At 41.5% G+C, this 14,458-nt stretch overlaps 1 protein-coding gene across 2 annotated transcripts in view; it reads left to right on the top strand.

The window, feature by feature from the left end:
• The window catches only part of SEL1L (SEL1L adaptor subunit of ERAD E3 ubiquitin ligase), a 68,108-nt gene extending 56,715 nt beyond the window's left edge, over window positions 1–11,393 (top strand). The window contains exons 18-21 of one of the 2 annotated variants that reach the window (XM_029054920.2): window positions 171–242; window positions 1,529–1,701; window positions 4,092–4,220; window positions 6,078–11,393. In XM_029054920.2, coding sequence (XP_028910753.1) covers window positions 171–242; window positions 1,529–1,701; window positions 4,092–4,220; window positions 6,078–6,278 — 575 coding nt within the window. In that variant the 3' untranslated portion in view covers window positions 6,279–11,393. Of the gene's footprint in view, window positions 1–167; window positions 243–1,528; window positions 1,702–4,091; window positions 4,221–6,077 lie in introns of both variants that reach the window. The other variant, XM_029054849.2, reaches the window with a different exon arrangement.
• Window positions 11,394–14,458: the final 3,065 nt, after the last annotated feature.

Genomic DNA, 14,458 nt, shown 5'->3' with positions numbered 1-14,458 from the left:
TGGAAGAGAGCAAGTGGAGACAGCAGATGTATTCAGTTTATTCCAGCAGTTTGGACAGATATGGGAACAGGGAACTGGATGGGATGTTAGCTAAAGGGTGCAGGAGGATGGAGAAGGCTTCACAGGACTCTGAAATGCCTTTTGGTTCTGTAACTCTTTCCCTCTAGAAGAAGCCAGCATAGTAGGAGAAAACGAAACCTATCCTCGAGCTTTACTGCACTGGAACAGGGCCGCCTCCCAAGGTAAGTTTTCCTTCCATTGCTGGGCACTTTGCCATGGTCCTTTTTGTTTCCTTCTGCCCCAAGATTTTTACCCTGAAAATTAAGTTTTAAGTTAAGTTTTAACCCATGGTAAATTGGTTTCCTACATGGCAAGTTCCACCTTCATCCTAGAAATAGACTCATTGTGGAAATCAGGTCTGATTGTTTCCGAGACCTACAGTCATCCTGAAGGGTAGGTTTTTAGAGATTTTAAAAATCACGAATCATCTGTAGAGATCAGAATTTTTAAGTGGCAAGGCATTAGCTCTGTGCGATTTTGTCTCTATGCATTTGTTTTTACCATTGGTTCTGTACTGGACTTCATAACATGGCACATTGCCTGTTTTAATGAATTTCCAACCTGGGCAAATGAATGGAATGGAAATAGTCAAAATCACTGCTTGATCACATTCCTAACCCTGCTGTCGGCATTGGCCTAGCATGCTTCTACTCCAAGCTCAAATCAGCTAAATTCTTTTCTCATTGCTCACAGCTCCACCCACCCTCTACCACCCTAAAACCCTAGGAGTAGCTCTTGGCATTGAGTCAGTCCTGAAAGGAGCATGTCCTGACCACTGCTGTATTGCCCTGCCCTCCCCCTCCCTTTTTAATGGTATTTGTTATAATTGTGGTATTAAGTGCTTACTGTGTGCCAGGCACTATACTAAGCGCTGAGGTGGATATATGCAAATTGGGTTAGACACAGTCCCTGTGGGGCTCATACTCTTAATCTCCATTTTAGAGATGAGGTAACTTGAGGCCCAGAGAAGTGAAGTGACTTGCCCAGGGTCACACTGCAAACGAGTGCCAGATCTGGGATTAACCCAGGTCCTTCTGACTTCCTGGCTTATATTCTATCCACTAGGCCACACCACTTTCAATCAGTCAAGGTCACACAGCCACAAGTGATGGAGCTGGGATTAAAACCCAAGTCCTTCTGACTCCCAGGCCCAAGCTTTATCCACAAGGCCACACTGCTTTTCATGCTGCCGCTGGCCCCCAGTTACCTCTGTAAAGCCCTTTTCAGAGTCACAGAAGCCACCTGCTCCCCAATATAATTTTTTCACAGATTTGTACTTGGATGGGAAGTGTGTTCCTGAGTCCCAAATGGAAGAGATCCCGTCTTACGTTGGATGTATCTCCCAATAGCCAAAGAAGAAGCATCATTAGAAAACAAGTTGTCCCTTTGGGGCTGAAGATCTTTTTGTAAAGCCAGCAATATGTCACTTGTCCAGCTAAATTCTTTTAATGTTATCTTTTTGTTCTAGGCTACACTGTAGCGAGAATTAAACTTGGTGACTACCACTTCTATGGGTTTGGTACTGATGTGGATTACGAGACCGCGTTCATCCATTATCGCCTGGCATCAGAGCAACAACACAGTGCCCAGGCTATGTTTAACTTGGGCTATATGCATGAGAAAGGTCTTGGCATCAAGCAGGTGAGCACAGCTTCCAGCAAACATTCTGCTGCTGCATGAGCCTGAAGCTTTCAAAATCTTCATTTATGTTAATAGTAATAATTATGGTACTTATTAAGCGCTTGCTCTGTTCTAAGCACTGGGGTAGATACAAGTTAATCAGGTCGGACCCCATCTCTTTCCCACATGGGGCTCACAGTCTTAATCCCCATTTTACAGATGAGGTAACTGAGGACCAGAGAAGTTGTGACTGGCCCAAAATCACACAGCAGACATGTAGAGGAGTCAGGATTAGAACTCAGATCCTTTTGACTCCCAGGCCGAGCTCTATCCACAAAGCCACGAGAGCACTGTTGTGTGGATTTTTCATCATCCTTTCATCTTGAAACAAGTTAGTAATGGCACTTCGACAGAGGCACATTTACAGCTGCTTTTTTTGCTTCTCACCAATGTCTCAACACACATGGGGCACACTTTTGCCTCCAGGCACTAGCCTGGACCACCGAGCTTGGTCCAGGAATGCCAGGATCCAAATTCTATAGAATTGTAGTTTCCCAGGCCCCCTGTCAAATGTGGAGGTCATGAATTGAGCAAAGCCTGGCAGAGGACCTGGGTTCTAATCTTAGATCTGCTGCTTGTCTGCTCTGTGACAGTGGGCAAGTCACTTCACTTCTCTGGGCCTCAGTTACCTCATCTGTAAAATGGGGATTAAGGTTGTGAGCCCCTTGTGGCACGTGGCCTATGTCCAACCTGATTAGCTTATATCCACCCCAGCGCTTAGTAGAGTACCTGGCACATAATACAAATATCATTAAAAAAATTCATTGACTTCACGAACTCTAGAAAACTATTAGAAAATCGGAAAATAAACATTTGTCAAGTACTTTGGACTTGAACATTGCTCTTAATTTGTAAGAGGTTTCCAAGGGTTCTTGTGCTATTGTAAGTATTGGCATGGACCAAAGAAGAGTCTGTCTCTCCTTAGGGGTAGCACAATGGGATCCCTCAGTAATGGGTGGCTAGAGGTCCCAGGTATCCACGTCGGTTTAGGAGGCACCATAATATCCTGCCCACCCTTCTCCTTCCTCCAGTGCATAGAGGAAGCTCATTACTGCACTTGACGCTAGGACCGTGAGCTTCAGCCAAGAGTGAACCAACTAGACAAACACAGGGACACAGTAGGGGTCTGATTTTACCTCCTCCCCCACTCAGGGTGCGGGGCCACTCTCTGACTTCCCACATCCCTGATTTCTAGTGGGAAGCACACTGAGCACTAGATTCTTGTCTCTGATTTTTGGGGGTGATTTTCAACAGGACATTCAATCAATCATATTTATGAAGCCCTTAGCACATGCAGGGCACTCTAGTAAATGCTTGGGAGAGTACAATAGAACAAGAGTTGGTAAACATGTTCCCTGCCAACAACAAAGCAGTGTGGCCTAGTGGCTAGAGTGCAGACCTGGCAGTTAGAAGGACCTGGGTTCTAATCTGCCTCTGCCACTTACTGCTATGTAACTTTGGACAAGTCATTTTTCTGTGCCTCAGTTCCTTCATCTGCGAAATGGGGATAAAGATTGTGAGCCCCAAGCGGGACAGGGATTTTTTCTAACCTGATCAACTTGTATCTAATCCAGCATTTAGTACCGTACCTGACACATAGCATTTAAATACCACTGAGGATTTTTAAAAAAAGTTTTTACATTCTAAAGTGGGGAATGGGACCCTGGTGTCACAATTTTCAAAATAGTATTTTCAAACTATTTTCATCTATAGTAGAACTGTAACTTGTAGTTCCACTACAGCAGAGCAAGGAGTGTCAGGCTTTCTTCTGGAATTCACCAGAAGGGTTGTTAAAAGCAAGGAGTGAAATGTTACTGTCAGTTAATAGTAGTTATTGAGCATCGGGGGTGTACACTAGAGTTAGAAGACCTGATCCCTGTCCTCAAGGATCATATAGTCTAGCTGGGGAGACAGACATTTATTTATAGACAGAGAAGAGGAAGGAAAGAACAGGCCTGTTGAGGAGTAAGTTTTTAAATAGTAAAGAATGCAAGTTAATGTGTACAGAAGGGCTGCAGGAGGACACATAAGTACTTAATTGGCACAGAAGAGTTTAGGTGGTGTTGGAGGAAGTGGGTATGACCTAGGGAAAAGAAAATTGCTACTCCGTGAGAAGGAAAGCATGCTTTGAAGGGGGTTTTTTAATGTTTCTTTTTAAAATCAAAGGTAATAAGCAGATATATCAAACAGATGGAGGCTTGTTAAATTTAATAACTTCCTTGAGTTGCTAGTTGATTCCCTAAGGAAATGGAAGGACTTAGTCCTCGCCCAGAAGTAGATGCTGGTTCAACTGATTTTCTGTCTTTTTCCATTCCAAGATTAGTCTTAATGGATTGTATGTTTATTTTCAGGATATTCACCTAGCAAAACGTTTTTACGACATGGCAGCTGAAGCCAGCCCGGATGCTCAAGTTCCTGTGTTCCTAGCACTCTGCAAACTTGGGGTTGTCTACTCTTTGCAGTATGTCAGGGATGCAAATGTAAGTGGCCCTTTGGGACCTCTGTGCCTCTCCGTGATCCTGATGTTTCAGATCAGTCAATCAATTGTATTTTTTGAGCACTTACTATGTGCAGAGCACTGTACTAAACGCTTGGGAGACTACCATACAACAAAGTCAGAAGACATGTTCTCTGCCCACAGTGAATTTATATAAAGTCTTTCCAGGCAGATTCCCCTCAGATTTCCTGAGTGTGTGAGCAGGGAGAAATAATTCTTTCCCCAACTCTGACTGTGGGGGTTAAGACGCAGCATGGCCTTGTGGATAGAGAATGGGCCAGGGAGTCAGAAGGACTTGGGTTCTAAGCCCAGCTTTGCCACTTGTGTAGTGTGTAACTTTGGGCAAGTCACTTAACTTCTCTGTGCCTCAGTTCCCTCATCTCTGAATGGGGATTAACATTGTAAGCCCCATGAAGGATAGGGACAGTGTCCAACATGGCAACCTTGAATCTACCCTAATGATTAAGTACTATTGTAATTCCCTGGCACAAAATACTTAAATACTAATATTATTATTATTGTTGTTGTTATTCTCTGGAAGAAGTAGATCCAGTGTTGTCCATTATTACCACACAATGAGTTGATTTCAGGAGGCAAAAGTTAATATTGTGGGGGGCGTCTTTGCAACCATTATCTTGTTTGTGAAGTCCTCTAAAATAGACCCTAATTTTATGTGTTTTCAAACTCTGGAAGGAATTGGATAAAGTTGCATCGACCTATTAAAATACCTGAGACCCAAAGTAGCTTGGCCTAGTGGTTAGAACATGGGTCTGGTAGTCAGTAGGACCTGGATTCTACTTCTACTCCACCACCCATCAGCTTGACCTTCGACAAATCACAGAGAAGGAGCATGGTTTAGTGGATAGAGCACGGGCTTGAGAATCAGAAGATAATGGGCTCTAATCCCGAATCTGCCACTTTGTGACCTTGGGCAAGTCACTTTACTTCTCAGTGCTTCAGTTACCTCATCTGTAACATGGGGATTAAGATTGTGAGCCCCACTTGGGACAGGGACTGTGTTCAACCCAATTTGCTTGTATCCATCCCAGTGCTTAGTTCAGTGCCTGACACACAGTAAGCGCTTAACAAATACCATAATAATAACTATTGTTATTATTATTATTGTCCTGGAGTGGGGTGGGAGCCCACCATAACATTCTAGAGGTGTAGTCATTGCCTGGGAATACAGGACGCCCTCCCCACGCCCCACCCACTCATGTTGATTACTAAGCAGTACTAGTTTAATCATCCCCATCTCCAATATGTAGAATGATGGTATTTGTTAAGTGCATACTATGTGCCAAGCACTGTTGTAAGCACTGGGATAGATACAGGGTTATCAGGTTGTCCCACGGGGGCTCACACTCTTAATCCCCATTTTATAGATGAGGTAAGTGAGGCACAAAGAAGTTAAGTGACTTGCCCAAAGTCACACAGCTGACAAGTGGCAGAGCCAGGATTAGAACCTATGACCTCTGACTCCCAAGCCCGTGCTCTTTCCACTAAACCACACTGCTTGGGCAGGTGCGATTAAGCTGTAAGGAAGTATTGAGCTGAAACACAACCTACCTAGGAAGTTTTGAAATCCAGTTACCTCAGAGGCAGCAGCTTAGGTCTTCTCCCTCCTCAGATAATCAGTCAAAGTCCAAGCAGCATTTAGGTGATGGGACCATGTCATAAAACTCCAAGTGGTAGCTGTGCAGCTTCAGGGCAGTTTGTCGAACTTCCCATCTGGTCTCTTGGGTGTGGACTCCTCATTTTTAAAATTTGGAAAGGCCACCAGCATGAAACTGACTATGTCCTGTTCCCTCTCCCCCCATGTGGTGTCATTCTCATTAAGGTCCGGGAAATCTTCTCCCAGCTCGATATGGACCAGCTCTTGGGGCCAGAATGGGACCTTTACCTCATGACGATCATCGCCTTGCTGTTGGGGACTGTCATAGCATACCGGCAAAGGCAACACCAGGCTATGCCCAGACCGGCAGGGCCCCGGCCAGCACCGCCCCCGCAGGAAGCCCCGGAACCACAGCCCCAACAATAGCAGTGACCGCACGCCGTGTCCCACAATGACCGCTGAGGACGAGCCGAACCTGCTCCCTGGGAACTCCGTGACGGTGATTTCAGATAGATCGGTGACCACGTACCCCCAAAGGGTGTCCCAAGGAGCATTTAATTATTTTCGCTGCTTCAAATTTGATGCCTTGGTTTTCAGGGATAAGTAACTCTTACTTAGACTGAGTTGATTGTTTCAGTGCCATATGGAATAACAACTTTCAGTGGCTTTCGTTTGATTTTTCCAGGAAATCCAAGCCAGGTGCTCAAGAGTAATGCCTGCCATAGGCAGCTGTGTTTCTTGAGGCCTGCTGGTGGTCATTCACTTAGAGCATGGAACCTCTTCTAGTCCCCAACTTGAAGGTCTTGTGCTTTGACGTGAGGAGCTGGTCCGTGTAAAAAGGAAAATCCAGTCACAGGGTCATCTTTCATGTGTGCGAAAATTCAAAACGCAGAGCGTAACTTCGAAGTGAAATGATTGATGTCTTCAGAGTGTTCTGGAACTGTGATAAATGATATAAATTATTTTACTAATGTATACCACAAGTGTACATATTCTATGTTTCCCATTTGTTCTTAATTTCCAAGGTTGGGGAGGACAGTGGGTTCTCGATCCCTGTAATTCTGAATCACCTAACATTGTATACTGCACAATTTCTCTCTTCCAAGCAGCAGTGAAAATCCTGGTTAAAGAGAACCTGAAATGTGACTTAGTAACACGAAATTTGCAAATGCAATGAGCCGTTTTCTTGTTCTACTTTACCAATTGCCTGCCCAATTATAATTGCTTGTTTATTTTTGAGCTTCTGGTCCAGAAATGAGGAGATGAAGTAAATGTAAGGGAAAAAAATGTTGCCTTCAAGCTTTCTCTTTGGAAATAGAAAAATTGCACGGTTTTGACAAGTTGAAGTAACATTCGTAAAAAGCGGAAGCATTTGACGTGCAATCGATATAACTTGCATTTCATTTTGCACAAGGGCTGAAAGATACGATCCGTTTCATGGATTTCTCAAGGACGAAAGATCACTGTCACCTGGGTGCAGGGGAAACTATTATGGCTCTGAACTCGAGAGGTCAGATAAGAGAACCAAAAGTTGGTGCATTTCAGTGGGTGAAGAAAGGAAAAATAACCTTTTTAGGAGTCACTTCCCTCTTTTTCTCTCAAGGTGTTTGTTGCAATAGCAGATGAGCTGCTTGCTTGGCAGTTATTTCACCCTCTCCTTATCAGACAGGTAGCACTGGGGAAATAATGAGAGAATTATAACTCAAATCTGCCTGGGCTTTCCCAGGTAAGTAATAGAAGAAAATGGGGATTCCGTTTCCTTGGTAGGAAAAAGAATGTAGGTGAATAAATACTTGATATGATGGATGTCTGTCACCTGTTAGATGTGACTCGCCAGTAGTCCCTATAAGGTGTATGAAGAGGCCAGTGTATGACTTGTTTACCAGTGGGTGCGGATGTAGTCTGTGAATTCCGATTTTCGGTACTTCTTCCTCACCCTCATCCATTATCCACTGGGGTACTTGGAGCCAATCACCTCCATGGCCAGAAAAGGGTTTTGTTCTCTGAGGTTGGGATTTTCTTTAGAACTTGTTTTGATTAATTTGGGATATCCACAAGAGCTTTGAAGCTGAAATTGTGAACCTTTTTTTGAATTTTTTTTAATCCAATGATTTATGAAGAAGTTGTTAAGCAAAAGAATAACTGGGAAGGATATAAATATTGAATAGTTATAAACATATCTGAGGTGGAACCCTCCCCCTTAAATGTTAAAAAGAACATTGTTTTGGGCTGCTCCAGTTTCCAATGCAAACGAAGCTCGAGATAGAATATTGAAATTGCAGTGTGTATCTCTTTCCCCTTGCTGCTCCTCACCACCTTCCTCATTTCTCAGGGGGACTTGTGATGCAATCCAGTTGGCCTAGGGTTGAGGAGTTGGGGGAGAAGTGAGAAGAGATGAAGGGGCCACCATGCCCTAGTATTCTAAAGAGGAAACAGTATAGAATTTATAAGAGCTGTGTTAACTCATGTTGTTTATTAATGTCAGTTATTTTTTTCCCTGCATATTTCCCTTCACCATCAGCTAAATTTCTCCCTCCTCCACATTTTCACCTTTGCCTTCATTTCCCCTCCATCATGTTTTGTTTGGCACAAGATGCAACCACATGAAGGCTGGTGGAAAGCTAATCCTGTTTGCCAACAAATGCATTTTTTTTAATCAGTGTACTGCTTGACCAGCCTGCCTTTATTCTTGAATCATTCAGATAATCCCAGCCTACTCTGGAGTTAGTCCTAGCAATAGGCAAAGTGGGCCTTGTATGAGCATTTAGTGTGTCCTCTGCCTTCAGATAATTGATCCAAGGAAGTAAACTCCACCCTTTTTCACCCCACCCTAGGTTGTCCTTGAAATTGTTTTTTCCAAGAAGGGCATCATATGTAAGCAATAAGGTTTGGTTTTTTTTAATATTTCTCCCTATTCTTATGATCTCCACCAATCTAATTGAATGGCATCCATTTGAATACAATGACAGTAGCAGAAGCTAGTTAATGTCAGTGACATTAACCTAACTCAGGGGTTAGGGAGATTTAGTAGAACCCATAGGTAAATAGTTTAGAGAACAGCTTCATTTCATTGTGGTAATCCTTGCTCTCTTTGTCCAATCCATACTGTATCTTGGCTTCTAAGAAGAATGAAAGGGGTAGGACTCTTAGCATATTTTACCTTGGACACCTGTTTCCGATTCCTAATGATATTGGCTGTATCTTTGATTTTTTTTTGCTCTAATACTAGGTTTTCATTTTTCCTAGTTTCATGGTACACCTCATTTTCTGTTAGTGAGCATGGCACGTAAAAGGGAGGTTGAATCACTTCTTTATTCAAAAGACATTGCTTAATATGTAAAGCCAAATCAAACTGTGAGTCAATGAAGTTGGTGCTGTTGAAGGTATGTGGCTATCTGGTTTGAAGCTTTCTGGAGTGATTTGGACAACAAAGTGGAAACTTGCACCTGACAGTAATGTTGTTTGAGGCTGTATTAAATTACAGTGACACTGATACCTCTCTAGGAGCCTAAATTAATTTCGGGAAGGAGTTCTCTTCCTCTCTTTCTTCCCTCTATCTTTCTTTTCCCTCAATCCAATAATTTAGAAATATGTGTGTGAATATAGTCTCTTAAATTGATCACCACAGTCTTTTATGAATCTGATTATGAAAATTTCTAATATTCTTTAGAAACTCATAGAAGATAGATCGGCTTATTTCACACAGCTCAGAACAGACTGCTTGGTTAAAATGCTTCCTTTTACCTGCCACGAAGAGACTTCGGGGTTTTAAATATTTCCTCCTTTGACAGCTGGCATCACCTGTAATTGTTTTGGAATTAGCTTTGGATGTGTCACAATATTTTGGCTGCCAAAGAAGAGTCAATAACAGGATCTGTGAAGCTTCAAGGATTCTGTTTTGATGCAAATTTTCTTTCTTTTAATCTCATGTGGCTTTCAAAATTAAAATGGAAATGAAGTATTTGGATGATTTTTCAGCAGGGGTGAAATTGCCCAAAGCAATTTAAATGTAGACAATAAAAACTGGATTTTTTTTTCCGGCTGCTCTTTCTTGGTTTAAAAGTTGCAACATAAGAATTTTTTTAGTCTCAAAAACTGACTCCCTTTTTTCTCTAATAAAGATCAGGTACGGCTCAGTTAAAGGTTGATGTAATGCATTAACACAGCAGATATGGGGGGATTTCTGACACACCAGTATTTTCTTTAGCCCTCCTCCCCCCAAAAAAACTACATTTTGATTCAACAATAACCAAAAAGGTTAGTGTGGTCAAGATAACACTACAACTGTGTAGGGGACAGAAAATATGGGAAAGACATTAAGTTACCAACTGGCATTTTGAAGAAACAACCTGGTAAGCATTTTTATAAACTTATTTTGTATTTTTTAAAAATGCAGTATAAAGGCTGGTGGAATGTATAATATAATTGTACAAACAAAAATCCTGTTAATAGAAAGATGTACAGATTCATTTTGTACTATATCTTTAATCTTGTGAAATAAAGATTCTGCCTCTGTGTTTAGCTTCTGGGCTCTAAATTGCCATAGGTTAAGTGACTTCAGACTTACGATTTTTTTTTCCTAAACTATATTGGTCAGCTTCTCATGGTGTTATTAGTCCTGAATCTCAATGTAACCTTCCAGAAATACACCTGGTTTGTCTCCGTGCCTTATCTTCTGAATCCTTTGTCCAAATTTAACCAGGTCATTTTGGGCCTCAGAGTGGAGGCTTCAATATTCTGGTTGCTACAGGCAACTTTACTACCCTGAATTCTCACCTGGTCTGAAGCTGACCCAAAATACTTGTTTTTACTGGCAAGTTAGAATTTATTACGGTAAAAATTCAGTTATCCAGCAAGCCCGAGACGGTGGCTAATATGGGTAGCCTGATATTTGAGATAATGGAGTTGTTTTTTCCCTTTTGATCCAGGTTATATAAGTTTGGGACTCCTGCTCTATTAAAGGGCACGGAGTCTCCTTGTGGGCAGGGAACCTGTCTACCAACTCTGTTCTATTGTACTTTCCCAAGCACTTGGTACAGTGCTCTGTGCACAGTTGTATGCAATAAATGCCATTGATGCTGATAAGCAATGAACCCAACCGTCTAATCCCAAAAGATCTGCAAACCTAGGAGATTTTCATGGGCCTTTCTCACCCTTACTATGTTCACATTGATTTAGTGTCTACTGAACATACTTGTCTAAGGAAATGCATTATCATCAATCATAGCCATAGCTTCTATCCAAAGCCTTACCTGTTCACAGTCTAGCTTCCCTTTGACAAAATTAATATATTTCAAGCCCTTGACTTCTGACTTTTTTTTGAAGCACAAAATCATGTAATTGGCTTATATTGCACTTAGTTGACCTGTTGAAGATTTATGAATAACTGAATGCAAGTCTTTAGCAGAATTTAGAAATAGGAATCCCTTTTAATCCAGCTTTTATTTAAGTGCTTATAATTTATTGGTAACCTTCAGTTTGGGAAAGGGTTTTTTTTTCTGTAATACTGATTTAACTGTGAATAAAAATTCTAACCTTAAATTTTGTCAGCATATTTTGAAAGTGGAAATGGAAACAAATATGATTGTTAGAACCTGTTTAGTTACAGATGGAAAAGCTCAGGTGTCTGCTTAAAGTTTTTATGTGTCACTTAGGTATACTTCCTTGAACTTTCTCACAGCACTAGAGGTTTTTTTGTAGTTTTTTTTCTCAGTGCAAAATCTTCATGTTCCTACCTTCAAAAATACAACATACAAGCAGCCCCTTCATTAATATAGATGTAGTCTTTTGATTCCTGTTCTGTGACTGGGCAGTGCTGTTATATTTTGGCATTGCAGTCTAAGAGAAATTGTCTTTGTTAATAATGCCAAATTGTACTTTACAAGCACCATAGTACAGTGCTCTAGACACAGTAAGCACTCAATAATTACGATTGAGTAATGCTCTGAGCGGTCTTCCCTACCCAGAGGTGAATTTAAGCTGCAAAATTTTCTCAGTGGATATGTTTGGCACCTAAAAATATGTTCTGAATTGCACCTTCAGGATCTCTGTAGGGTACTCTATAAATTGGCCAAGTGAGATAAATAATAAAAGTTCTAGACTCAATTAATATACCCAGTTCCCCTATTATATGTTCTTTCAGAAACCTACATTAGAGAAAATTCACATAATTCAGTGTCTAATGCCACACCTTCTGACACCAAAATGTACTCTTTAGACTGCAAGGTCCTTGTGGGCAGGGATTATGTCTACCAACTCTGTAATATTGTACTCTCCTAATTGCTTAGTTCAGTGCTCTGCACACAGTAAGTGCTCAATAAATACCATTGATTGATTTCTGAAACAGATTTGCATTGTCAGAAGAAGGTGCCATAATTCCCTAACAGCACTCTAGCTAAAATATGTGGTGAAAACACAGGTTGTGGCAAAACTGAGAGACTACTTTTAATTGGTCAACCTGAGCCCCACTACAGACTAAAGGAATGTCTTGGGTGAGCTCCAGATTTTTTAGTTGGCTGGTTAGCCAATCAAAGCATCTCCCAAAGTTTTGAAGCTAATTGATCAGTGGCAGGTGGATTATAAACCACTGTCCTCCCACCTACCTGTCAGTCTGATTACCCATCCCCTGTCTTCCCAGTATATCTGATGCTGCTATTGAAAATTATGGACAGTAATTCTATCCCGCTCCATACTAACATTTTCATCTTTTGCACTGGATAGAGCTTTGTAAAAGGCCAAGGGGAACTTATAAAAAGGTATTAAGGCCAGTTCTCTGTCCTCAAAGTGTTAATGGTTAAGTAGTAGACAAATGTAGAAAGTATTTTAAAAATTCAGACTCAGTATTAAAACATCAACACCAATAAAAATATAAATTAAAAAAATGTAAAACTGAGATCAATAGAGCAGTTGTGTGCTGTGGCACCCTATAAGGGCCTGTCTTTCTTCTTAATGTTCCCAAGATGTCTCAGTATTTCACAGCAGACAGAGAGCTTGTCTATCAACTGGTGTACTCTCCCAAACAGTATAGTGCTTTAAGCACTTTAAATATCATTGATTGATCTTTGTTGGCCTGGACTTTCAGCTCTCTTCGTTCCAGTTTGAAGATGGCTTCTTTTCCATTATTAATGGCTTGAAGCATAGAAAAGGAAAAAAAAAGAAAACTCAAGGAAAGATTTTGAGGGAACTTCCATTTTCTGCCCAAGGGTTTGAAATTAATAATTGGACATGGATTTGTTTTCGTAGTATGATTAACATCATTAAGGAAAAGCTCCCTTAGGGCAGGAATCCTTCCTTCTATCACTGTTGTTCCCTTCCAAATGCTTAGGGAAGAAGGGTTTTGGTTTTGTTTTGCTTCTTTTTTTTTATGGTATTTGTTAAGCACTTTCTATGTGCCAAGTGTAATACTAAGCTCTGGGGTAGGTACAAGATAATCAGGTTGGACACAATACCTGTTTCTTAGAGGTATCACAGTCTCAATCCCCATTTTACAGGTGAGGTAACAGGCACAGAGAAGTTAAGAAGTGTTCAGTAAATACTGTTGAATGAATAAACACAGTAATGTAAAACAAAGATCGGGACTTTTAACATACCAATTCCTTGCCTTGATGAGAGGACCACAGGGGTTTTCATTTCTCACCCTCTTCCTGGCACTATGTCACTGGCTTTCAACAGTCCATTCACATTCTACGTAAACAGACCTGGGCCCATTCAAAATGATAAATTTTAGCCCAGCCTTGGCAGAATAAAGGGAAGACAGACTTCCAAGAAAACTTCCCGTTGACTTAGATGGGCCTGGGAGTCAGAGAGAACATATGCCACTTAACTGCCATGTAACCTTGGGCAAGTCACATCACTTCTCTGTGCTTCAGTTCCCTCAACTGTAAAATGGGGATTGATACCTGTTCTCCCTCCTACTTGGACTGTGGGCCCTATGTGGTACAGGGACTGTGTCCAACTTGATTAGCTTCTATCTATCCCAATGCTTAGACCAGTGCTTGAAACCTAGGAAGCACTTAATACCATTTTTAAAATATGTGGACATGCTTCAGTGACAGAATGACTAACTGAGAAGCAGCGTGACCTAGTGGAAAGAGGCCAGAGCTGGGAGTCAAAGAGAACATTCTGCCACTTAACACCAGAGTGAACTCAAGCAAGTTACTTCATTTCTCTGTGCCTTGAGTTTTCTCAACTGTAAAATGGGAATTTAGTACCTGTTCTCCCTCTTATTTGGACTCTGAGCCCCGTGTTGAACAGGGACTATGTCTGATCTGATTAACACAAGCACTCAAGTACCATTAAAAAAGTCATTTCTCCAGATCCCAAGCCCTCCTTGATATTGCCTACTATTACCTCATCTCCTTCCTCACAGACTTCCCTGTCTTCTCTGCTCCCCAGTCATTGCTTCACTACCCAGATAATTTTTTAATGCATGTCTCCTCCAAATTCACCAATAATTGCCCATTTCTCTGCACATTCAGCAGAACGTCTTCAGTTTTATTACTCAATCTGCTCTCCCCACTAATTATCCTTGATCCTGTCTCACTTGAACCCAGCTCATGTGTTTTACTCCTCTAATTCCAATCTACCCACTGGGCCTCCTCAGCTCT

The sequence above is a fragment of the Ornithorhynchus anatinus genome, chromosome 1, assembly GCF_004115215.2.
Source record: "Ornithorhynchus anatinus isolate Pmale09 chromosome 1, mOrnAna1.pri.v4, whole genome shotgun sequence".
Taxonomy (NCBI): domain Eukaryota; kingdom Metazoa; phylum Chordata; class Mammalia; order Monotremata; family Ornithorhynchidae; genus Ornithorhynchus; species Ornithorhynchus anatinus.
This window is presented reverse-complemented; position numbering and strand designations above follow the sequence as displayed.